The sequence below is a fragment of the Symphalangus syndactylus genome, chromosome 7, assembly GCF_028878055.3.
Source record: "Symphalangus syndactylus isolate Jambi chromosome 7, NHGRI_mSymSyn1-v2.1_pri, whole genome shotgun sequence".
Taxonomy (NCBI): domain Eukaryota; kingdom Metazoa; phylum Chordata; class Mammalia; order Primates; family Hylobatidae; genus Symphalangus; species Symphalangus syndactylus.
Genome location: NC_072429.2, coordinates 35824883 through 35846455, shown reverse-complemented (window position 1 = coordinate 35846455; position 21573 = coordinate 35824883). Strand labels below are relative to the sequence as shown.

General features: G+C 40.8%; 1 protein-coding gene across 2 annotated transcripts in view; it reads right to left on the bottom strand.

The window, feature by feature from the left end:
- The window catches only part of LOC129486149 (zinc finger protein 300-like), an 82822-nt gene that overhangs the window by 39320 nt on the left and 21929 nt on the right, over nucleotides 1–21573 (bottom strand). The window contains exons 2-5 of one of the 2 annotated variants that reach the window (XM_063642693.1): nucleotides 17436–17684; nucleotides 16942–17002; nucleotides 11112–11240; nucleotides 10524–10572 (exon numbers count right to left, since the gene is read on the bottom strand). In XM_063642693.1, the coding sequence (XP_063498763.1) occupies nucleotides 10524–10572; nucleotides 11112–11179 (117 nt within the window). In that variant the 5' untranslated portion in view covers nucleotides 11180–11240; nucleotides 16942–17002; nucleotides 17436–17684. The remainder of the gene's footprint in view (nucleotides 1–10523; nucleotides 10573–11111; nucleotides 11241–16941; nucleotides 17003–17435; nucleotides 17685–21573) is intronic. The other variant, XR_010121682.1, reaches the window with a different exon arrangement.

Below are 21573 nucleotides of genomic sequence, written 5' to 3'. Positions count from 1 at the left end.
GACCCTATATCTGTTGAGCCATTTTATTCTAATTTATTATCTTCTATTTTATTTCTTATAAAGTGCTTCAGATAATTAATTTCTACTCACAATCACACTTCCCATTCTCTCCTTAATTCCTGAAGACAGTATTCTACCTTGCCCTCTGTTCCTACTGATATTGACCAAAACCAAGCCTCCATCATACTTCTAAGTAATTACCTACATACTGATGTACTTTTTGGTAACTATACTGGTGTATTACATAGTGGTTAAGAGCACAGACTCAAATCAGACTGCCTCATTTAAATGTCAGCTCCAGCACTATTCACACAATAGATGTATGAATTTTGGTAGGTTACTAACCTTTATACCTCAGTCCCTCATCTATAAAACAAGAATAAAAGTAGTATCTAACTCATAAGGTTGCAATGAGATTTAAAATAATTTATATGTAAAACATTTATGTGCCTAGCACACAATTAACACCATAAAAAGATTAGCAATAATTATTATATTATTGTCATTTGTCCTAAAATTTGCCCCTACTTGCACTTGGGCAACCCCACACTCACACGGTCTCATTTCTGTTTCCTCATCACTTTTCAATTTCACTGGATTGTCTCATTTTCCTTTGAGTGTATTCTGCTTTCTAATTTTCTCTGTATTGGGTAACTCAGCAGGTTCATCAAGCTTCTTACCATGGAGGTCTCAATAATACACTCCAGATATGATCACCATTCATTTCCTCTGCACATTCCACCTATTCTAAGCCATCATCAGCTCTTGAATGAATGAGTGCAACAGATTCCTAACTAGTCTCCCTGCTTTTCAAACATGTTCTCCAAAAGCCCATTTCCCACATAACATCTAGAGGAATCCTGTTGATTTTCAAGTTAGCTTATGTCATTTCCCTAAGTAAAATATTCCAGTAGCTTATTTCTCCCTAGTTTGTTTTTCCTTAACATTTGAAAAATGTTCTTATATTTCTTCTTTTTCTACATTCCCACTGACATTAGCCAAAATGAGGCCAAAGTTCTCTCTTCTTCTATTGTTCCCAGTTGGATTTATTGATTTGATTCTTTAGATCTTCTTAAATGTTTCTGCCAGATATTTTTACCTAAAGCATTCTATTTATCCTATCAAGAGCTTGATAAAATAAATCTGCAATTGTTGTCCATTATCTAACATAATGGTTTTCTGTTTCTTTTTTTTTTTTTTTTTTTTTTGAGATGGAGTTTTGCTTTTTCTGCCCAGGCTGGAATGCAATGGCATGATCTTGGCTTACCACAACCTCCGCCTCCCAAGTTCAAGTGATTCTCCTGCCTCAGCCTCCTGAGTAGATGGGATTACAGGCATGCGCCACCACACCCGGCTAATTTTGTATTTTTAGTAGAGACAGGGTTTCTCCATGTTGGTCAGGCTGGTCTTGAACTCCCGACCTCAGGTGATCCACCTGCCTCAGCCTCCCAAAGTGCTGGGATTACAGGGGTGAGCCACTGCGTCCGGCCTATCTAACATAGGGTTTTTAAATTCTTCTTAAGTCCTTCAACTAACTAGCCTCTTTAATGTTACTTCTCCATCTCCCCCAAACTTAGCCTTACTCCTTTTGAAAATACAATTAGTGGCCTAAAAGGGACAAAAGTTGTGTTGAGGCCTCTGGGGAACCAACACCGGATACAGAGTGTAAATCTATTCATATAAGCTAATGACTTAATGTTGGGAACTGGACCAGGAAGCTCAGTAGAATTGTAGAATTCTGAGCCAAGGAGTGACTTTATTGCTCTGGATGTAGATAGCACAAGTGTAATAGTAGTCAGGTACAGTCAGAAGTTTATAAAATAGGTGAAAATGAAGGTTGATAAGAATTTAGATCCACACTGAGAAATCTGCTACTTAAGGGTCCACATTGATGATATCCAGAAGTTGGGAAATCATGGTATAAAGCAGAATTAAGAAAGTGAGAAGGGTTGGCCACAGTGGCTCATGTCTATAATCCCAGCACTTTGGGAGGCCGAAGCAGGCAGATCACTTGAGGTCAGGAGTTTGATACCAGCCTAGCCAACATGGTGAAACCCTGTCTCTACAAAAAAATACAAAACTAGCCAGGCGTGGTGGCACACAAGAGGCTTAGGTGGAAGAATCGCTTGAACCCAGGAGGCGGAGGTTTCAGTGAGCCAAGATTACCCCACTGCACTCCAGCCTGGGTGATAGAGTGAGGCCCTGTCTCAAAAAAAGAGGAAGAAAGGAAGAAAGGAAGGAAGGGAGGGAGGGAGGGAGGAAGGAGCACATACTTGTCTGAGGATCAGTAATAATACATATAATAATAACATCTGACTTTCATTGAAAACATATTATGTGCCAGGTAGTATTTTGAGTGCTTAAATCTATTGATTCATTCTATCCTCACAACTACAAGGTAGTCACTGTTACTATTCTTTTTTATAGAAGAGAAAATTGAGGCCCAAAGAGATCAAGTAACTTACCCTGTCCGTAATTAGTAATGGAGCTAGGACTCAGACCATGGTAATCTGGATCAGAGCCTTTGTACTTAATTGCAATGCCTGTTCCATATGGGCTAGGTAGGGAACAAGGTGATGGCAGAATTTAATAGTCAGGATTGATGTAGTATTCCTGAACTATTATAGAATGAGATAGATGAAAAACTCAGCAATTAGAATTCAGTAGTGAATCAAATCCTGAGATAAGTAGGATTTGGCTTATCCTGTTACAATTTTCCTCGTATTAAACATGTAAATTCATGGGCCTTCACAGCCATAAAAGAATAAATTAGTATTATAATTTTTAAAGTATGATTAAAATTAGTGCTTTCTGAAGTACTGGTTAGGTATTTCTGTTTGCAAAGAGAATTTATGATTTTGTAAGATTAGTTTAATGTTGATGGTGGAATAGACAAGAGCCAAAAGATACTAGAAGCAAAGAGAAAAATGAAGATTAAACTATAGCAATCCAGCAGTTAGTTAATAAGGCTGCAGCTCAGATATTCCTGTTCCTCATCCAGTCCTTACTTTATCTCTCCAATCACCGTTGTCACCCTGGTCAGTTTTAATTCTGCTAAATAAGCTCTCCCCACTGACCCTGTTGCAACTGTCCTTCTTTGTTCCTTTTTACTATTCCTCAAGATTATTTAGTGTTTCTGCCCAGTTTGCAAAATCCTATTTGTACATAGCCATATATACTTTGTTCATTGTCATATTCTGTTTCTGTTTCTACTACTGCAATTTTTCAAAATGCGGTTTTCTTTCTTGAAATGCTCAGGGGGATAGGCTCCATTTAGCCTTGATGTTTCTTGTATGTAGGCCATATGTATATTATGCATGAAAGTAAAGATTCAATCTCATAATATGACAAAAAGTTATGAGTCATAATACATTAGCAGATATATTTACCAGTATATAGTTAATTGTGCTTCTTTCTAGAAGTCTGGCAAGACTTCCAACCACATGCAGAGGCACCAGGAGAACCAATAAACACTTTTGAGGCATGTTTCATTAACGGACCAGGGAACTGAGACAGAGGAAAGGGGTGACAACTGTAATGCTCTTAAAAATATGTTTCATCTGAGCCCAAACTTTATTTCAAAAATTCCCAAACTGTGGCTGATATGGTAGGAATTTGAACTATTTGGATTCAATTAGTGGCAATAGAAGATATGCAAAAAAAGAGCATAGTGAATGTGAAAAAGCCTCCTTCCAGAAGTCAGACCTCATTATGCAAAAGAGAATCACAAGACAGAAAAGCCCTTAATATGTATTAAGTGTGGGAAAACCTTCAGCAGGGAATCAAATCTGATTATACACCTGAGAATCCATACTCAAGAGAAAACCTATGAGTGTGTTGAATGTAGAAAAGCTTTCTCCCATAAGTCACATGTGTTGAACGTTAGAGAATTCACACCAGGGAGAAACCCTATGAGTGTGGTGAATGTGGGAAAGCCTTTTTCCAAAACTTACACCTCAGTATTTATAGGAGAACTCATACTGGAGAAAAGCCCTACGTGTGTGATGAATATGGGAGAGCCTTCAGCCTGAAGTCACACCTCTTTGTACATCAGAGAATACACACAGGAGAGAAATCTTCTGTGTGAACTAATTGTGAGAGAGCTTTCAGTGAAGTGTCATGCCTTATTAGACATCAGAAAATTTACACTAGAGAGAAACCTTATATATGTAATGAGTGTTAAAAAGCATTTTCTCAAAAGCCTGACCTCATACATTACAGAACTCACGCAGGGAAAAAAAAAAAAAATCATGTAAATGCAGTCAATGTGTAAAAGCCTTCAGACATAGCTCAGCCCTCTGTCGACATAAGAGGACTAATAAAGAAAAACATCCCTGAATAAGAAATAAATATGGGAATATCTTCAACTAGAACTTGTAGTGACAGAAAGCCTTCAGTCAAAAGCAAACCTTATTATGTATTAAGAAATCTTATGCCGGGCACGGTGGCTCACGCTTGTAATCCCAGCACTTTGGGAGGCCGAGGCGGGCAGATCACGAGGTCAGGAGATCGAGACCATGGTGAAACCCCGTCTCTACTAAAAACACAAAAAAACTAGCCAGGCATGGTGGCGGGCGCCTGTAGTCCCAGCTACTCGGAGAGGTTGAGGCAGGAGAATGGTGTGAACCCGGGAGGCGGAGCTTGCAGTGAGCCGAGATTGCGCCACTGCACTCCAGCCTGGGTGACAGAGTGAGACTCCGTCTCAAAAAAAAAAAAAAGAAATCTTACTGAGGATAAGCCTGTTTAATATATTTATAAAAGCGTGCAGTTATGTTTCTATAGAAAACATATTCCAGATGTGATTCCTAAATATTTCTAGAGGATATTACAGAAAATACATTTTTATTAGAGAATAAATGTTCACTGTGGACCACAAAGGCTTTTAAGATATTAATAAGTAAACTAGTCAGAACAAACTTAGAAAACTATATGTGGACAATCCACAAGATATGAATGTTACTATATGTGCCACTACTTATTGCTGTAAGTCCTGGCTGCACTACATTTTGTTATGCATCATATAAAATAAGTTACATGTGTTGGAATTGCATATGTGAATCTAAAAATTTGTAAATATAAAATAATTACTATATATAGAATGCCATTTACTAAGATTTTCTACATTAAATATTACCATTTTTCCCCTAAAGAAAATACAAATTATAACCAAAAATACAGTGTTCAGTAAAAGTTCTGAAGTGTAAAATAAATTTTTTCTGTTGCTTTCTGGTATATATGACTTCTGTTCCTTCTTAATGAGAAGTATATAAAGGTGCTAATTACATAAAATATATAAATATAAACTAGATATCATATAAGTCTCAGTAGCAAAAGAAAATAGTCATGGCCTCTTACAAGACTCACTGCAATTTAAAAAGGAATTCTTGGTGGGTACAATTACCCTTTTTACATACTGTTATGGACTAAATTGTACCTTCCCACCAAATTCATATGTTGAAGCCTTAATCACCAATACCTCAGAATATGATTGTATTTGGACATACTGCCTCTAAAGACTAATTAAAATAAAACCATTAGGATGTGTCCTAATCTAATCTGACTGGTGTTCTTATAAGACCTAGAGAGTAGGACACACGAGGAGACATCGGGGCAGGCATACACAGAGAAATGACCGTGTGAAGAGGCAGCAAGAGGGCTGCCATCTGCTAGCCAAGAAGAGAGGCCCCCAAGGAAACCAACCCTTCTGCACATTAATCTCGGACTTCCTGCCTCCAGAATTGTGAGAAAATAAATTTCTGTCATTTAAGCCACCCAGTCTAATATTTTGTAAGGCAGCCCTAGGAAACAAATACAAACACTACTGCTCTTTTTCCCTAGAGTACTTTGTAAGCTTGAGTATACAAAGTATAAGTACTACATAAGCCGATAATATGATAGAGTGCTTGCTATACTGCACGGCATCTCTGTCTGGCATTTTCTAATTCATCTTGTGACAGATTAGTAAGAGAGATATTTTCATAAGGATTTTACAATTCACAAATATTATAAAGACTTTTTGCAGAGAGAATTGTTCATTTTTAAAATTCCATTTAATAGTAGGGGTAGGTATTCTGTAAATTTCCATGTGAGTATCCATGCCATTAAAAATCAACTTGTTCCTTATTTATAAATTAAAAGTGGGGCCTCATTTTTCTAAAGCAAATATTGACAAGGAGTTAAGATTACAAGGAAGACACGTACAAGAGGTGTTAAGAGCTCTCATTCTGGATTTAGACAGATGTAGATTCTGAATCTGCTCTGAGCCTCAATAGCATCTAGTTTGTTGGATCATTGCAAGGATTATACAATATCATGTATGTATGGTGCTCATAAGATGTTAGCTATTTTATATTATTTAAGGATATAATTCCCATTCTAGTTATGAAGACAGACAAGGAAACAACTCTAATTAGGATTATATTGGAGAGAACTGTAGGGAGTCATGTGTATCATTCTGTTTCATTCTCACAACCATGTCAATCTTTCAGACTCAGGTGTGGGCCTGGAACCACTGCCCTGCATTGCCCCTCTACATCTATTCTATAATTGCTGTTTCAGAAGCAATACCATTTTCTGACACTCCAAACTCCTTATCTTTATCTCATCTACTGATGAGACCCATTGCTTGGAGGGTAGTTACATGGAAAGCCATTCACAAAACACCTTATTAACTTTGTGGGTGAAAAAAAGGTGTATCTTCATTGTATTGAGCCACTGAGATTTAGGGATTGATTATTAACAGCAAATAGCAATCATTTTCTAGTACAAATAAATTGGTCCTGGAAGTGTCCTGCTAATGTAATAAAAACCTAAAATATGGCATAGGCCTAGTAGTTGAGCAGTGAGAAAACTGATGTCAGAAGTGGAAAGATGTTTATCTATGTTTTGTACTAGCCAAACATTTGGTTTGGGCCAGGCGTGGTGGCTCACACCTGTAATTTCAGCACTTTGGGAGGTCAAGTTAGGTGAATTGCTTTAGCCCAGGAGTTCAAGACCAGCCTAGGCAATGTGATGAAACCCTGTCTCTATAAAAAATACAAAAATTAGCCAGATGTGGTCGTGTACACCTATAGTCCCAGTTACTCGAGAGTCTGAGGCAGGAGGATTTCTTGAGTCCAGGAGGTCGAGGCTACAGTGAGCTGTGATTTTGTCGCTGTACTCCAGCCTGGGTGACAGAGCAAGACCCTGTCTCAAAAAAACAAAACAAAACATTTGGTTTGATTGTCTCCTCTACACATGCTTACTTTGTTGACAGCTCCAGAAGATAATTAGAAAACAGAATGTTAGTAATATTTGCTGTTTTATTGGCTGTATTTGGAAGCTATCGTAAGAAAAAGATAAACTCAGAGAAAATTAGTGGATTATAAGCAAAAATGAAAGAAAATAGAGTCCTGAAATTTGAGACCTCATGGAGTTTAAAAAATTTGATTTCTAGACTTCAAGTGTTAGGAGAATAATTTAAATGGTTTTGAGTGTATCAAAGACCTAATAAACATTTGCTAGTGAAATAAAGTGACTCAGAAGAAAGATTATATTAAGAAACTGAAACCTTCTCATTCAAGCTTGATAACCTTACAGTAGTCTGTTATTCACCTACCCTAGCTCCATGATGGAGAAGCTCAATTTTAGGCAGCTACAGCCAAGAAGACTGGGGCTCCCATACCCAACCTAGCTCCCACTTGTAGAGCAGAGGCTCTTGCCAAGGTAAGAGAGGCTAAGAATATTGGGACCTCAATTGCCCTCCTCCTCAGCTTTTCTCTACAGAGTAGATGTTTCATGCCAGGAAAGGCAAGCCAAAAAAAAAAGATCATTCTCCCAGCTCCCACTAATAGGATAGAGGCTCCAGACTGGCAGGAGTACATTAAAAAGACCTCAGGCCTTCATCTTCCTACCAAGATCTCACTTGTAGGAAGGAGTATCCCTGCTAAGAAGCTTCCCCGGATTCCACTGGTAGGGCAGAGGTGTCACTTCAGGAAAATCAGGCTTTCCCCTTTGTCCTCCACTTCTGTGCAAGAGTGTAGATGTTATATCCAGGGAAAGAAGCAAGATGGGAGGGCCAGAAGCTCCTCAGCTCAGCTGGGGGGCTGACTGTATTTAATCATAACATGAAGGGATGCATGAATTAAGGCATTGTTGAAAATAGAGATCTTAGTGGCAAGCACTTAAGAGAACTCTAATAGTTTCATAAAACAAGTAGCAACAAATGAAACAGCAAGTCACCCAGTTTAACAGAGTGAACAAGAGGAAGAGCTAAAACATGCTAAGACTATAATCATCTCTATCTGGAAGGCTGTGCATATGTCTATGTTTCACACATTCAGGACCAACCATAACAGGTACTAGCTGAACTTGAGTGGAATTGAAAGAATTTCCCAAGCCACACGCTGATACATTAGCAAAGAGTGGAAGTCTTACTAGCTCAAGGAGCATAAGCACAACCCCTGACCAAACACTGGCTAAATGTTAAGATATTTTGACCCAATGGTGACTTCTAGGAAGCCAGGCTTGGGGTAAAGGCTACACACTGTGGGGTGGGGGGCGGTGGGGGGGAAATAGAGTTTACAAAGCTGGTGCAAGCAAGCCACTAAACAAACTAACAAAACAGAGCCACATCAATAATCCCTAAAGGGGATGTGTCAGAATCCAGAGTTGCTACAATGTATTATTTCAAAAACTATTAGAGATGCAAAAGAACAAAATAGTATAACCCTTGTATAGGAAAAACAGCAGCAATAAAAACTGCTTTTGAGGAGGTCTAGATGTTGGACCTGTAAGGCAAAGATGCCAAAGAAGCTATTATAAATATGTTCAAAAAAAACTAAAGAAAACCATGTTCAAAGAATGAAAGGAATGTATGGTAACAATGACTCATCAAATGGAGAATGTTAGTAGAATAAAAAGCGTTTAAAGACTCAAATAAAAATTCTGGAGTTGAAAAGTAGAATACCTGAACTGAAGATTCACTTTAGGTACTCAAAAGTAGATTTGAGCTGGCAGAAGAATCAGTAAGCTTGGGGCTCGATCATTAGATATTATACAGTCTTAGAACAGAAAGAAAAAAGAATGAAGAAAAACTGAGCAGACTTCTGGTTTCTAGTCTGACATGTAAAGAGCTTGGAAGTTGTCAATCCTGTCATCACAACAAGAAAAAAGTCTAAAAAACTAGAAATTAACAATTCTTAGATCCTTCAAAGAATCAAGGTCACAGGACAAACCACTGCCCCAGAAACTAGAGAGACAGGTAGATGCTGAGAATCACAGGCTCACTGACAGTGGAAGTCCACCATTGAAGTCAGTATATTTTAGGAACACTTAAACTATAATTGGTGAATCGCTAGAGACTAGCAATAAAAGTGCCAGCATTCTAGTTGATGAAAATGTTGTGACCAGAGGCTTACATGAACCTAATCCTGTATTCCTCTTGGAGCAATTATTCAGTATTTACTAATACAGTGTTTGTGGTGGATTTATATAACATAAGTACCGTGAATAATAAAATCAACTGTATATGAAATCTTGACTATCCATTTACATGTAGGAGAATCAACAAATGGTATTCTCCACAAATGGAATCAACCCATAGAAGTTCCTGAGAAATCCCTGTTGAGTGGGAAAAGACCTGGAGCCAAGGAGACAAGGTTGGAGGTGACTGGTCCTCTTCCTTTGTTCTTCCACTGAAATTACTTGAGAAGCATCATGACACCTCCTTATACACAGGGTATGGTGGAAAAATAATTGGCAGGGTTGAAAAGACTTAAGTGTATGAAGACTTAAGCATGATACACATGGAGAAAGTGATGGTGTAAAGAATGACAATGGCGTCTGAGTAACATTCTGAAGAAGGAGGGAAGTTCAAAAGGGGGGGTGATGTGCCTGGATGAGACACATGAGAGAGAAAGATTTTCTATGGTGCTTCTGTTAGTTTAGCAGGTAGAATCCACCTGTGAAGGGTGCAGAAAGCACGTGGCAGAGTGGGTGCATAAGTCTGGGTTTAGGGAGACTTTAGAAACAATTTGAAACCCAGGGTCTTACCCTGTGTTCACCTCATAGAACAGTAAAATCTCTTGGATCAGGCAAACTCTGATGAAAAACCCAGACCGCCATCTCTCTCCCAGATGGCCAATTTTCCCTCTGGTGCTGGCAAATGATGAAGCTGTCTTCAGGAAGGCAGAATTCTGCTGGGTGCTCTCCTCTTCTGAGGAGTTATACCACCACACAGCCTTTGCTCCCAGAAAGAGTCACCATCTTGTGTTCTAACATGGATCCCTTGTAAGCCCATACAAACCACTCCATACTTACTGCTTTCTCCACAAAGGCAACTAAGTCTAGAAGCCAATGGACTATCTCACTTTATTTTTTAAAATTTACCCAGGGCACTTTTTCATGTTCTTTCTTCTCACTGGAACTTACCAGCATTATGGAACACAAGGATGTGTTTGTGGTCATCTTCTCTTTACAAGATAGGTCACATAAACCCATAAGTAGGCTGTGTATACTTTTCTTAAAAAGGAGGTGTCACTTACCTTGGGAATACCAGCCAGCCATATATGAAATCCCAGACACAGGAGACCCCTAAGAAAAAAGTGAGGCTGTCTGTAACTGCCTTAACAACTAAGCCACCAGTGGATTTGACTCTTAAAATTACAGCACCATGGAAACACAAAATCACAGAATTTTGGATTTGAGTAACACTAGAGAGCTCACATAATTCAACGCCTAAACAGAAAATTCTCATTTACTAATTAGAAGTTTTTAACCATGTAGTGTAACCATGTATACACTATTCTCAAAGACAGAGAATGGGAATATCTTCTTCAGTTACTTAATGAAAACATACAAGGAATCTGAAACCCTAACATACCAGAATCTATGGGACAAAAGGAAAATTATTTGATCATGGGATTCAGAAGCATTTACTGGATCAGGGTTTAGAGATGCTGAAACTAGAGCATCAAAGTGTTAGGTTTTGGAGGGAAGGCAAGGGTTAAAGGAAAACAGATAGAGAAAGAGAGTGACTTAATAGCAAACACAGGTATATTGCAGACACCTGTGGAAGTGGGCGACCCGCTTAATGCCAGTGCCCACCACCACTTACAAGCAGCGGTACTTACAGGTATGGCTGGGAGAAATCTGGATTGTATGGCTTGCTGCCCGGCAGGATATCAATAAGATGTGCCATGGTTAGGCGGTTTGGCCCTTTTTCTGGTGGGATGTCATCATGGTGTTCCTTGGGCCTTTGCCTAGTAAGATAGGATAGGGAGGTTTCTTTAGTTGGTCCTTTGCCTGGTAGGGTATAATAAGAACGTTTTTTTACTGGGCCTTTGTCTTCCTTGTGGTCAGGTGGCCAGGTAGGATGTTTCTCATGGCCCAAACCCCTGTGGAATGTTTCACTTTGACCAAGGTCTGCAAAATAGCAGGGGACTTACAAAATGGTGCAGTTTGCACTAACACAAAGGTGAATGGCATGGGGAATGGTAGGTCAAGAAAGCTGCTTCCTTTATTTATCCCTTCTCTTGAAATGTCTTCATTATTAAGACTTTCATTCTTCTGCCTTTGGAGTTAAAATATAAAATATGAAGTTTAACACAGAAGTGTGAATGCTGGTATTTTTGAAATCAAGTTCTTATAATCCCAGGCTAGCGACAGCTTGCCTGGGCAACCAAGTAACTTAAGTTCATAAGTAAACACTAACTCTGCTGAAACTAAATAACTCATTTTAGCTTCTGGACATTTTAAGCATTTCTCATTCTGGATAAGAAAGAGAATTGCTGAAGCAGAATTTATTTCATCTGCTTTAGATGAATTTAGGAATCTCTTGCAAGGCATAAAATTAATTTTGTGATCCTTTGACTAATATGGATTTCTGAGGAAATTCTAGATTCAGAGAAGTGCTGGGCCAGATTTTGGTTAAGGCAATGACATGGAAAAATTTTTCAAAGAGGTAAAAATATGTAGTGGAGTTTTTTGTCTTTTTTTTTTCCATAATCAGGAGTTTGAGAGAGTATAATGGAAGTTGTTAGGTTTTGCCAGGAAGGCAAGGGTTAAAGAAAGACAGTGAGAGAGAGTTGGCAGCTCTACAGCAAACACAAGTTTTATGTCTAGCACAAGACCTGTGGAGGTTGCGGACCAGCTTAATGCCAGAGCCCACTGCCGCTTACAGGCTGGGCTACTTATAGGTGTGGGTGGGAGGGGTCTGGGCAGTATGGCTTGCTGCCTGGCAGGATGTTGATTAGATGTTCCCATAATGAGATGGTTTGGTCTTTGTCCTGGCAGAATGTGATAGTGATGTTCCTTGGACTTTTTCCCAGCAGAATATGGTAAGAAATTCAGGTGGTTGAGCAAAATGTTTCTCATGGCCCGAACCCCCATGGAATGTTTCACTTTGACTAATGCCTGCGAAATGATGAGGGGGCTTACAAAGTGCTACAGTTTGGATTAACATTCTTGCCTTCTACTTTAGTCTAAAAGGAAGAGGGGCGTTGTTGATTATCTAGCTGCTTCCTGCTGAATAGGGGCACTGTAATCAGGGCTTGGGTTTTGAAGCAGTGGGTGTCCAACTTCAGAGTTGTTTTCCTGGAGATGCTGATACCGGACTTGGTAGAGGAGAAGGATGGTATCAATGTGTTTCTGGGTGGCTGCCTAGACAAGGTAGTTCTGCCTTTGGGAGATAAAGCGGGATATGAAGGTAAGTATACATGGGCCAATTGTGAGTATTAGGAGGAAGATTAGGGGCCCTAAGAAAGGGGTAACCGGATATCCCCATGCCAAGTGTAGCTGAGATGCTTAGTTCTGCTAACAGGGGAATGAAGTGTATAGCCCACTTGCTGTGTGTGGAGGAGGAGGAAATAGGGATTACTAAAGGAACCTGAATGGTTTGATTGTTAGGCAAAATGTTAATGTTTGGAGATTGAAACACTAGGGTACATGTTCCTGACCAACTTGCCAGTAGGCAAAGAAGAGAGTTTGTTCCACACAGAAAGAAAAGACCGGGGGTTGACAGGCAAAGTTGTAAGAGAAGGTAGTGAGCCATGAGAAGGGGGGGTTAAATCCTGAACAAACTTTTGTCCCAACTTTTTTGTTTTTCTAGGTTGAATAAATGTTAACAAGGATAGTCCCTGTTAGGGCCTGATAGAGATGTTGGTGGTGAAGGCTGTTTGGTTTTAGAGAGAGAAATGGGTTTTTGTTAACAGCCATTGTGGTCCTGATAGGGAAGAAGAATAAAGGTTGCAGTTGAGGGAGCTGTCTGTGCATTTTTTTTAGGGAGTTCCCTTAAGTCGGATACATGGAGAGCAGTGCCGGCAGAGAAGGGAGGGGTTGGGAAGGGATGTTTTACGGAATTTGGTTTGTAACATGTTTAGTTTACAGGCTATGAGGCAAAGGAGGGTGCCAGCCCTGCGTACGATGGTGCAGGTGGATTTAATGGATTGCAGGGAAAGGTGTTTAGCCAAGCAAGATTATAAACAGGTTTTGGGAAGGGACTGGTTGAGTAGGTGAGATGCAGGTTTACTTTGGATCAAGTTTCTGTGGTCAGGTTAGCAGGAAGGGCTGTGAACTGCTGGATTTGTGTGGACAAACAAATTTAACAATTGGAAGAAAGAGGGGAGTGTGACTGATTTAAGAGGTAATGTGGGAGGTTGACAAAGGAAGCCCAACTGCCAGAGGTTGTGGGATTTAGAGCATCCCACAGCAAAGACAAAAGGGGAAAAAGATTTGAGTACGAGGGAAATTTTGGAAGGTGCCCTGCAGCCACAGCTCCTGGGTTAATGTGAGGAATTGGAGTGGACTATCCAGGGATGTGGGGAGGGAATATCAGGAAAGATCTGCAACAAGGTGTGAGATAACAGATTTGAAATTGGAGGCAGAGAGTGTAATGGACCAGGGCCTTCTGGACTGGCAACTTCTGGAATTCTTGTTAAGCATAGTGAGGTTGGTCCTATGAGGGAGGAATAATATTTTGGGGGTGAGAAAACTTCTGGATGTAAGTCTAGTGCTGTTTTTAGTTTGGAATGGTGGATTTAGTGTGGAAAGGATGTTAGTTTTGTTGCCACAGGAGTAGTCAGGATTACCTGGTGAGGACCCATCCACTTAGGTTGGAGAGGGGAGAAGGAATTGGTGATTTAGACCCAGTTCCCTGGTTGTAGGGGCAGGGAGGAGTGTTTGGAGGATGGACTTTTAGGCTGGGGCAAGTAAGCGTTTGTGTACTGTCTTACTAGATGTTGAATGAGGTATAATGCCAGCCAAGTATCCTGTATCAAAGTGGCGGAGGGGTGGGCTGGGGGCAGATACAGGGAGATTGTGGAGGATAAAGGGGCATTGGTACATGAATTCAAATGGGCTTAGGCTTAGGGGCTTGTGAGCAATGGCTTGTAAATTCATGAGTGCCATTGGAAGAAGTGAAGTTCAGGCCATTTTAACCTCTAGGAAGTTTGGTTAGTTGTTTTAAAAAGGCATTGACCCATTTAATTTTACCCGAAGATTGGGGGCAGTAGGGAACATGAAAGGCACATTTAATGTTTAGAGCCTCCACCAGCTGTTGGTTAACCTGTGAAACAAATGTTGGCCCACTGTCTAACTGGATGGAGGAGGGGACTCCAAACCAGGGGACAATATGGGTGAGGAGAATAGAAGTGATAGTGTGTGCCTTTTCAGTGGTGGTAGGAAAATCTTCTATCCATCCAGAGAATGTATCTACAATTGTCAGAAGGTACCAGGCCCATTTTACGGGGAGCATGAGGGTGAAGTTGATCTGCCAGTCCTGCCCTGGCAGGTGTCCTTGGGCCTGGTGTGTGGGGAAAGGAGGTGGTTTGATAGCTCCCTGAGAAGAAGTTGTTTGAATGCTAATGGAATATGCCTTAGTAATACCTACGAGATTGGCAGCCATGGTGGGAAACTATATATAAGCTTTTAAGAGCTAGAGTAGGGGGCAGTAACCGGCATGGAAATCATTGTGCATGTATGAAAGTACAGAAAGTTCCTGGGACTTGGGCAAGACAATTTTATTATTGAGGTAGAACCATCCTCCTCCCCAAATAGCACCAACCCGGGTGAGTGAGGTTTGTTCCTCCTGGGTATATACAGGGTGTATGCTGGGGAAGATGGGCAATAATGATGAGGTTTTAAGGGCTGCCTGCTGGGCTGCCGAGTTTGCTGAGAAGTTTTCCTTGGTTATGGCATCTGTAGCCTTTTGATGTCCCTTACAATGGATAAAGGTGGCCTTTAATGGTAGTTTAGCTGCCTCCAGCAGTTTGTGTATGAGTTTGCCGTTTACTATGGGGGTTCCTTTTGTAGTTAGAAAACCCCTTTCCTGCCAGATTAAGGCATGAGAGTGTAGGATGTGGTATGTATATTCGGAATCGGTATAAATGTTAACCCTCTTTCCCTTTATTAGGGTGAAGGCCCTGGTTAAGACAACTAGCTCCACCTGTTGAGAGGTAGTATGGAGTGGGAGAGTGCTGGATTCTAGGAGTTTATTTTTAGCAATGATGGCATAGCCAGCTGCTGGACATGGCTCCCTAAAAGAGCTAAAAAGATCTTCCGTTAATGAATCATGTGGGTATTCCCTGCAAAGAGGCTTTGAAATGTGTTGGAAGGGGGAGAAGAGGGAGTTTAAGAGGTCCAGGCAGGAGTGGGAGAGCTTAGAGTCAGAGGTGTTTACAGGGAAGAGGTGGCTGGGTTGAGAGCTTTACATTTCTAGAAGGTGATTAGAGGGTTACCTATGAATAAGGCATGTATCTATGAATAAGGCATCCTGTAAGCAGGATGGTGGGAGGGATAGAAGAGATCAATGGCTCATGGGATCCTGTAGGTTATAGGAAGATGCAGTAGTAATGTGTTGGTAGAGAGTGAGTTTCTGTGCCTCTGAGGCCAGCAATGTGGCTGCACCCAAGATTTTTGGGCAGGGTGGCCAGCCTTGGATGACAGTCCACTTGTTTTGAGAGGTATGCAGTGGCTTGTGGGGCATTGCCATATGTTTGGCAGAGTAGTCCAAGAGCAAGGCCTTGGTTAGAATGTACATACAGTGAAGGGGTCCAGCCCCTCCACACCTTTGTGTATTTCTCATCAGGCGGGACGAGAGACTGAGAAAAGAAATAAGACACAGAGACAAAATATAGAGAAAGAAAAGTGGGCCCAGGGGACTGGTGCTCAGCATACGGAGGACGTGCACCTGCCCAGTCTCTGAGTTCCCTCAGTATTTATTAATTACTATTTTCACTATCTCAACAAGAGGAATGTGTCAGGAGAGCAAGGTGATAGTGGGGAGAAGGTCAGCAAGAAAACATGTGAGCAAAGGAATCTGTGTCACAAATAAGTTTAAGGGAAGGTACTATGCCTGGATGTGCACGTAGGCCAGATTTATGCTTTTCTCCACCCAAACATCTCAGTGGAGTAAAGAGTAACAGAGCAGCATTGCTGCCAACATGTCTCACCTCCTGCCACAGGGCAGCTTTTCTCCTATCTCAGAATTGAACAAATGTACAATCGGGTTTTATACCGAGACATTCAGTTCCCAGGGGCAGGCAGGAGACAGTGGCCTTCCTTTATCTCAACTGCAAGAGGCCTTCCTCTTTTACTAATCCTCCTCAGCACAGACCCTTCACGGGTGTCGGGCTGGGGGACGGTCAGGTCTTTCCCATCCCACAAGGCCATATCTCAGGCTGTCTCAATGGGGAGAAACCTTGGATAATACCTGGCTTTCCAGGGCAGAGGTCCCTGCGGCTCTCCGCAGTGCATTGTGCCCCTGGTTTATCGAGACTGGAGAACGGCAATGACTTTTACCAAGCATACTGCCTGTAAACAATTTGTTAACAAGGCACATCTTGCACAGCCCTAGATCCCTTAAACCCTGATGACCAGGGAGACCTCTCACCCAGCACTGGGATTTTTCTGGTGAAGCAGCAGAAGCATGAGAGGAATCCAGAGGGGAGGAAAAGGGAGACTTACCCACTAATTGGAGACTGGTGTTGGACGTGATGTTCTGCAATGGGGGTGATCCTTGCCGGAGCTGCCCAGAAAGGGGGAGAAAGAAAAAAGAGGATGAAGAGTTTGATCAGGATCTGGAGGTCAGCCCAGGGCCGAAGAAGAGAGAATAAGAGAAAAACGGCTGCAAACAGGGAGTCCACTCAGGATCTGGAAGCAGGCTTCAGTCTAATTTTTGCTGCTTTTTGCTTTCCAGGTTGCAAGAGAAGACTTACCCGTTCAGAACCCAATCTACGTCCTGGGTTTCTGCGCCAAAATATAGTGGAGTTTTTTTCATAATCAGGAGTTTGAGAGGGTACAATGGAAGTTGTTAGGTTTTGAAGGGAAGGTGAGGGTTAAAGAAAGAGAGCTGGATGCTCTACGGCAAATGCAGGTTTTATGTCTAGCCCAAGACCTGCAGAGGTGGGGGACCAGGTTAATGCCCGAGCCCACTGCCACTTACAGGCTGGGGTACTTACAGGTATGGAAGGGAGGGGTCTGGGCAGTATGGCTTGCTGCCCAACAGGCTATTGATAAGATGTTCCCATGATGAGATGACTTGGTCCTTTTTCCAGCAGAGTGTGATAGTGATGTTCCTTGGACTTTTTCCCAGCAGAATGTGATCAGAAAGTCAGGTGGTCAGGCCGATGTTTCTCGCACAGAGAACCACTTCTGCAAGATTAATTTCCACACTCCTTCCACCACTTGTTTGAACCTTCAGCTTTATCCTATTAAATTCAAAACAATCTTTTAACCCTAGGCAAAAATTTACATTTCCATGGCTTCTTATATAACCTTTTAGTAAAACACACACCCACAGACATTTTTCCTAACACACCTTGCGTGTAAAAATATTTGTAGTAGTATCAATTACATGTTATAATGATGACTCTTAGCAATCTTACTTTTAATGTAAAACCTGGTATGTTAATTATGTGCTAGGTGCTGATAAGGTCTTACTATTCCAGCATAGCTAGGGGTGTGGCCAACTCCACGTGCCCCCAGGCCTTACCTAGCTGTAAAGCAGGCAAGTCAAACAATTTTCAAAAGCCAAAGAAGCAGTTTATGACCTTTAGGCATTTAGCAAACCTAATATTTGAACATAATTTAGACCACATGTTTATATTTTGAAGACATTTGTGAAAACTTTACAGAGGAGATAAACAGTGACTTTCACGTCTCATTTAACCAGTTTGCACAGAGAGAAAGAGGCCAGAGTCTGACTGGTAGGAGATTCTTACCCTTTTGCCAGTAGGCCAGGTTTCTGGGTTCTCTCTCCCTGAGCAGCCCTAGTGACCCTGCTCAACTATATGCAAACAAACACAGTACCATGCATTAAGGAAGCCCCTCCACACCTGTGGGTATTTCTCATCAGGCGGGACGAGAGACTGAGAAAAGAAAGAAGCATTTACAAATAGTTTACAAATTTTGGAGAAATTAGGCACAGAGAGAAATCTGACTTAAATTCTGTTTACAAAAGTATACTTAACATACTTAAAATATCAAGAAGCCTAAACTCCGAAAAGTTAGTTTAAGGTTAAAAAGCTGATGTGTTCCATTAATTCCTGTGGGTCTGACAAAGTAGCCTAGGAATTCCAGATAAATTGAACAAATGATGACTTGCTAGAAATGCACAGGAAACAAAATAACTATCCACAAGACCAAATAAAAGCCTTCTAGAAGCAAAAAGAAATAAACAGGAAAGCAACCCTAATTTTTCTTAATTTACCCTGGAGGCTAAAGTGTTGCCCAGGGCCCCAAAAGAGCCACATAATAAATATTTTATTCCTGATACACAATTCAGTATCCTTAAGTTCACCGATATCATCATACATCCTGTGCAATCAAGAAGTTCACTTTAGGCACCTGACCAATAAGCACTCCAGTGCCAGCACTATCCATGCAAAACAGTAAACATAGTGTGAAGCAGTGCAAGCATGTTTGGGAAATTTGGCTCCACACTAAATCCAGCTTCAAGCTTAACTATATAAAAAAAAGAATTGCCAAACTGCCAATGCATTTCTTTACAATACTTATTATTTTACTTTAATCAAGACTAAGAGCTTTAACTATGAAAATGTTAACTAGCCCAATTTCTCCAATTCTTTATCATGTTTTAAAGAATATTTTATTATCTAAACTTTTTCCACATCTTTCTCCCCTAATCACCGGTTCCTTACTACACTGTTTCACAAATAATTTTTTCAAATGTGTAATTTGAACTAACTTTTAGATAACTTCTTAATTAGACAAAATTATTCTTTTTCTCAGTAATAACACAATCTTTTTGGCACATTTTGTATACAGAACTCTGTGTTAACTAGAAGTATTATCCTTAGTAACCTAAAATTTTAGTGAAACCCTAAAAAGAAATCCTGAACTATCACATATGGGCATTTATAGATAAGAACAATTCCATAATTTTTAGAAACATATTTCCCCATATCACAACCCTTCCTTAATTGGAAATGACCCAAATATTCAATGAGCATCAAAATTAATTTTAAGCTTTTAATTTACACAAAAAGTTTACCTAAAACATTTATCCCATTTACTGTACTCAATTCTTTCATTTTTAACAGTTTATCTAGATTACTTCTGTAAACTATTAGACACTATCACTTAAAGTTAGTTATTTCCTTGCTAACCATGTTTCTAATAGCCAGTGAATATCAGGTGCTCACCTAAACCTAAGAGTCTCAGAATGAAATACATAAGTATTTTGCCAGTAACTGAGAAGATGTAGCTAACATTCGATTGCTCTTATTTGTCAAAAAAAAGGCACACAAACCGAGATCATTTTGTTTTTGCTGGGTTTGTAGTTTTATAACCTTCCATGCCAAACATTGACATCTCAAAATATTTAGCAAAAACAAACATAAAATCCAGACAAAATGTATGCTGACAATTCTGAAGGCATTTCTATTTTTATTCTACCAATAATTTTAAAGCCAGCTTTAGTAAAGTTATACTTAAGTCACTTGAACTTAAAAATTGCTTAGACTTATTAATTTATGAGCACTCTTTTACTTATAAGCCAATTTGGCAAATATAACATATAAGTGTACATACAAATAAACACATCTAGACATGTATACACACACACAAATGAAGATCTAATAGCTTGAAACCCTAGCCATGAGATAGCAACACAAGCTTACCGGTTTTACTTTGTTTGCCCCAGTAGGTAATCCAATGAAGGCTGTGAACCAAAATTTTGGTTAAAGCAATTTCCATGACAGTTTGATTTTTTTTCTTTTTCTTTTTTTTTTTTTCTTTGAGATGGAGTCTTGCTCTGTAGCCCAGGCTGGAGTGCAGTGGTGCAATCTCAGCTCACTGAAACCTCTACTTCCCAGGTCCTGGTTCAAGCAATTCTGCCTCAGCCTCCTAAGTAGCTGGGATTACAGGCACCTGCCACCATGTCCAGCTAATTTTTGTATTTTTAGTAGAGATGGGGTTTCACCTTGTTGGCCTTGTTCATGTCTTGAACCCCTGACCTCGTGATCCACCCGCCTCGGCCTCCCAAAGTGCAGGGATTACAGGCATGAGCCACCGCGCCCAGATGGCAGTTTGATTTTTTTTGTTTTTGTTTTTGAGACAATCTTGCTCTGTTGCCCACGCTGGAGTGCAGTGGCGTGATCTCAGTTCACTGCAATCTCCGCCTCCCGGGTTTAAGCGATTCTCCTGACTCAGCCTCCTGAGTAGCTGGGACTATAGGCACACGCCACCACGCCTGGCTAATTTTTTGTATTTTTAGTAGAGATGGGATTTGGTAGAGATGGGTTTCACCACGTTGGCCAGGATGGTCTTGATTTCCTGACCTAGTGATCCACCTGCCTCGGCCTCCCAAAGTGCTGGGATTACAGGTGTGAGCCATTGCGCCCGGCCCTAGCAGTTTGATTTTTAATGATGAAACCTCCCCAGACTCCAAAGAACACTGAGACCAAACAGTACCAAAGGAGAGCATCACTCTTTCACCAGGCCCTCTGCTTAGAATAGCAGCACCAAAGCCTGGATATATGCAATGGCAATGCCATTCCAGTTTTCCATTCAACAGTAAACTCCACATTCCAAACAATATTGGGGCCAAATAGCATTGCAACTGTGAGATAAAATTCTAAGGAGGGTTTAGTACTAGACCACAGAACCTCTGCCAAGGACATCCTCTTTGGAGAGGTTGAGGTCTGGAGGATTCCCGTCTGGGGCTTCCCCTAGTGGGGTCCAATCTTAAGAGTGTCAGACGTCTCTGACCTTAGGTGGGCACCGGTCCTGCTTGCATGTTTTCCCTCTAAAGGGAATGGCCTACTATGAGCTTTCATTTTGTCCCTGGATGAAGGCCTTGACTTTTAGCATCCTTATAATTTGATAAGGACACACTTTCCCATATTTCCCATTCCATGAACTTAGTAACTGGAGGCTGGATGTGTTTCTTTTGCCCTTAGCCAGTTGAGTAGGGAAAGGGAAGAATTACGCATAAGAAAAGGTTTAAGTTGCCTGAAACAGGCGAGTTTGCTCTGAGCTAAGCCACACATAGGGATCAGGGACCACACCCAGAAAAGATTTTAAAAAGAGTCCTTCCCCCTTCTGGGCAGGGCAATTATCCCCACTCACTCCATG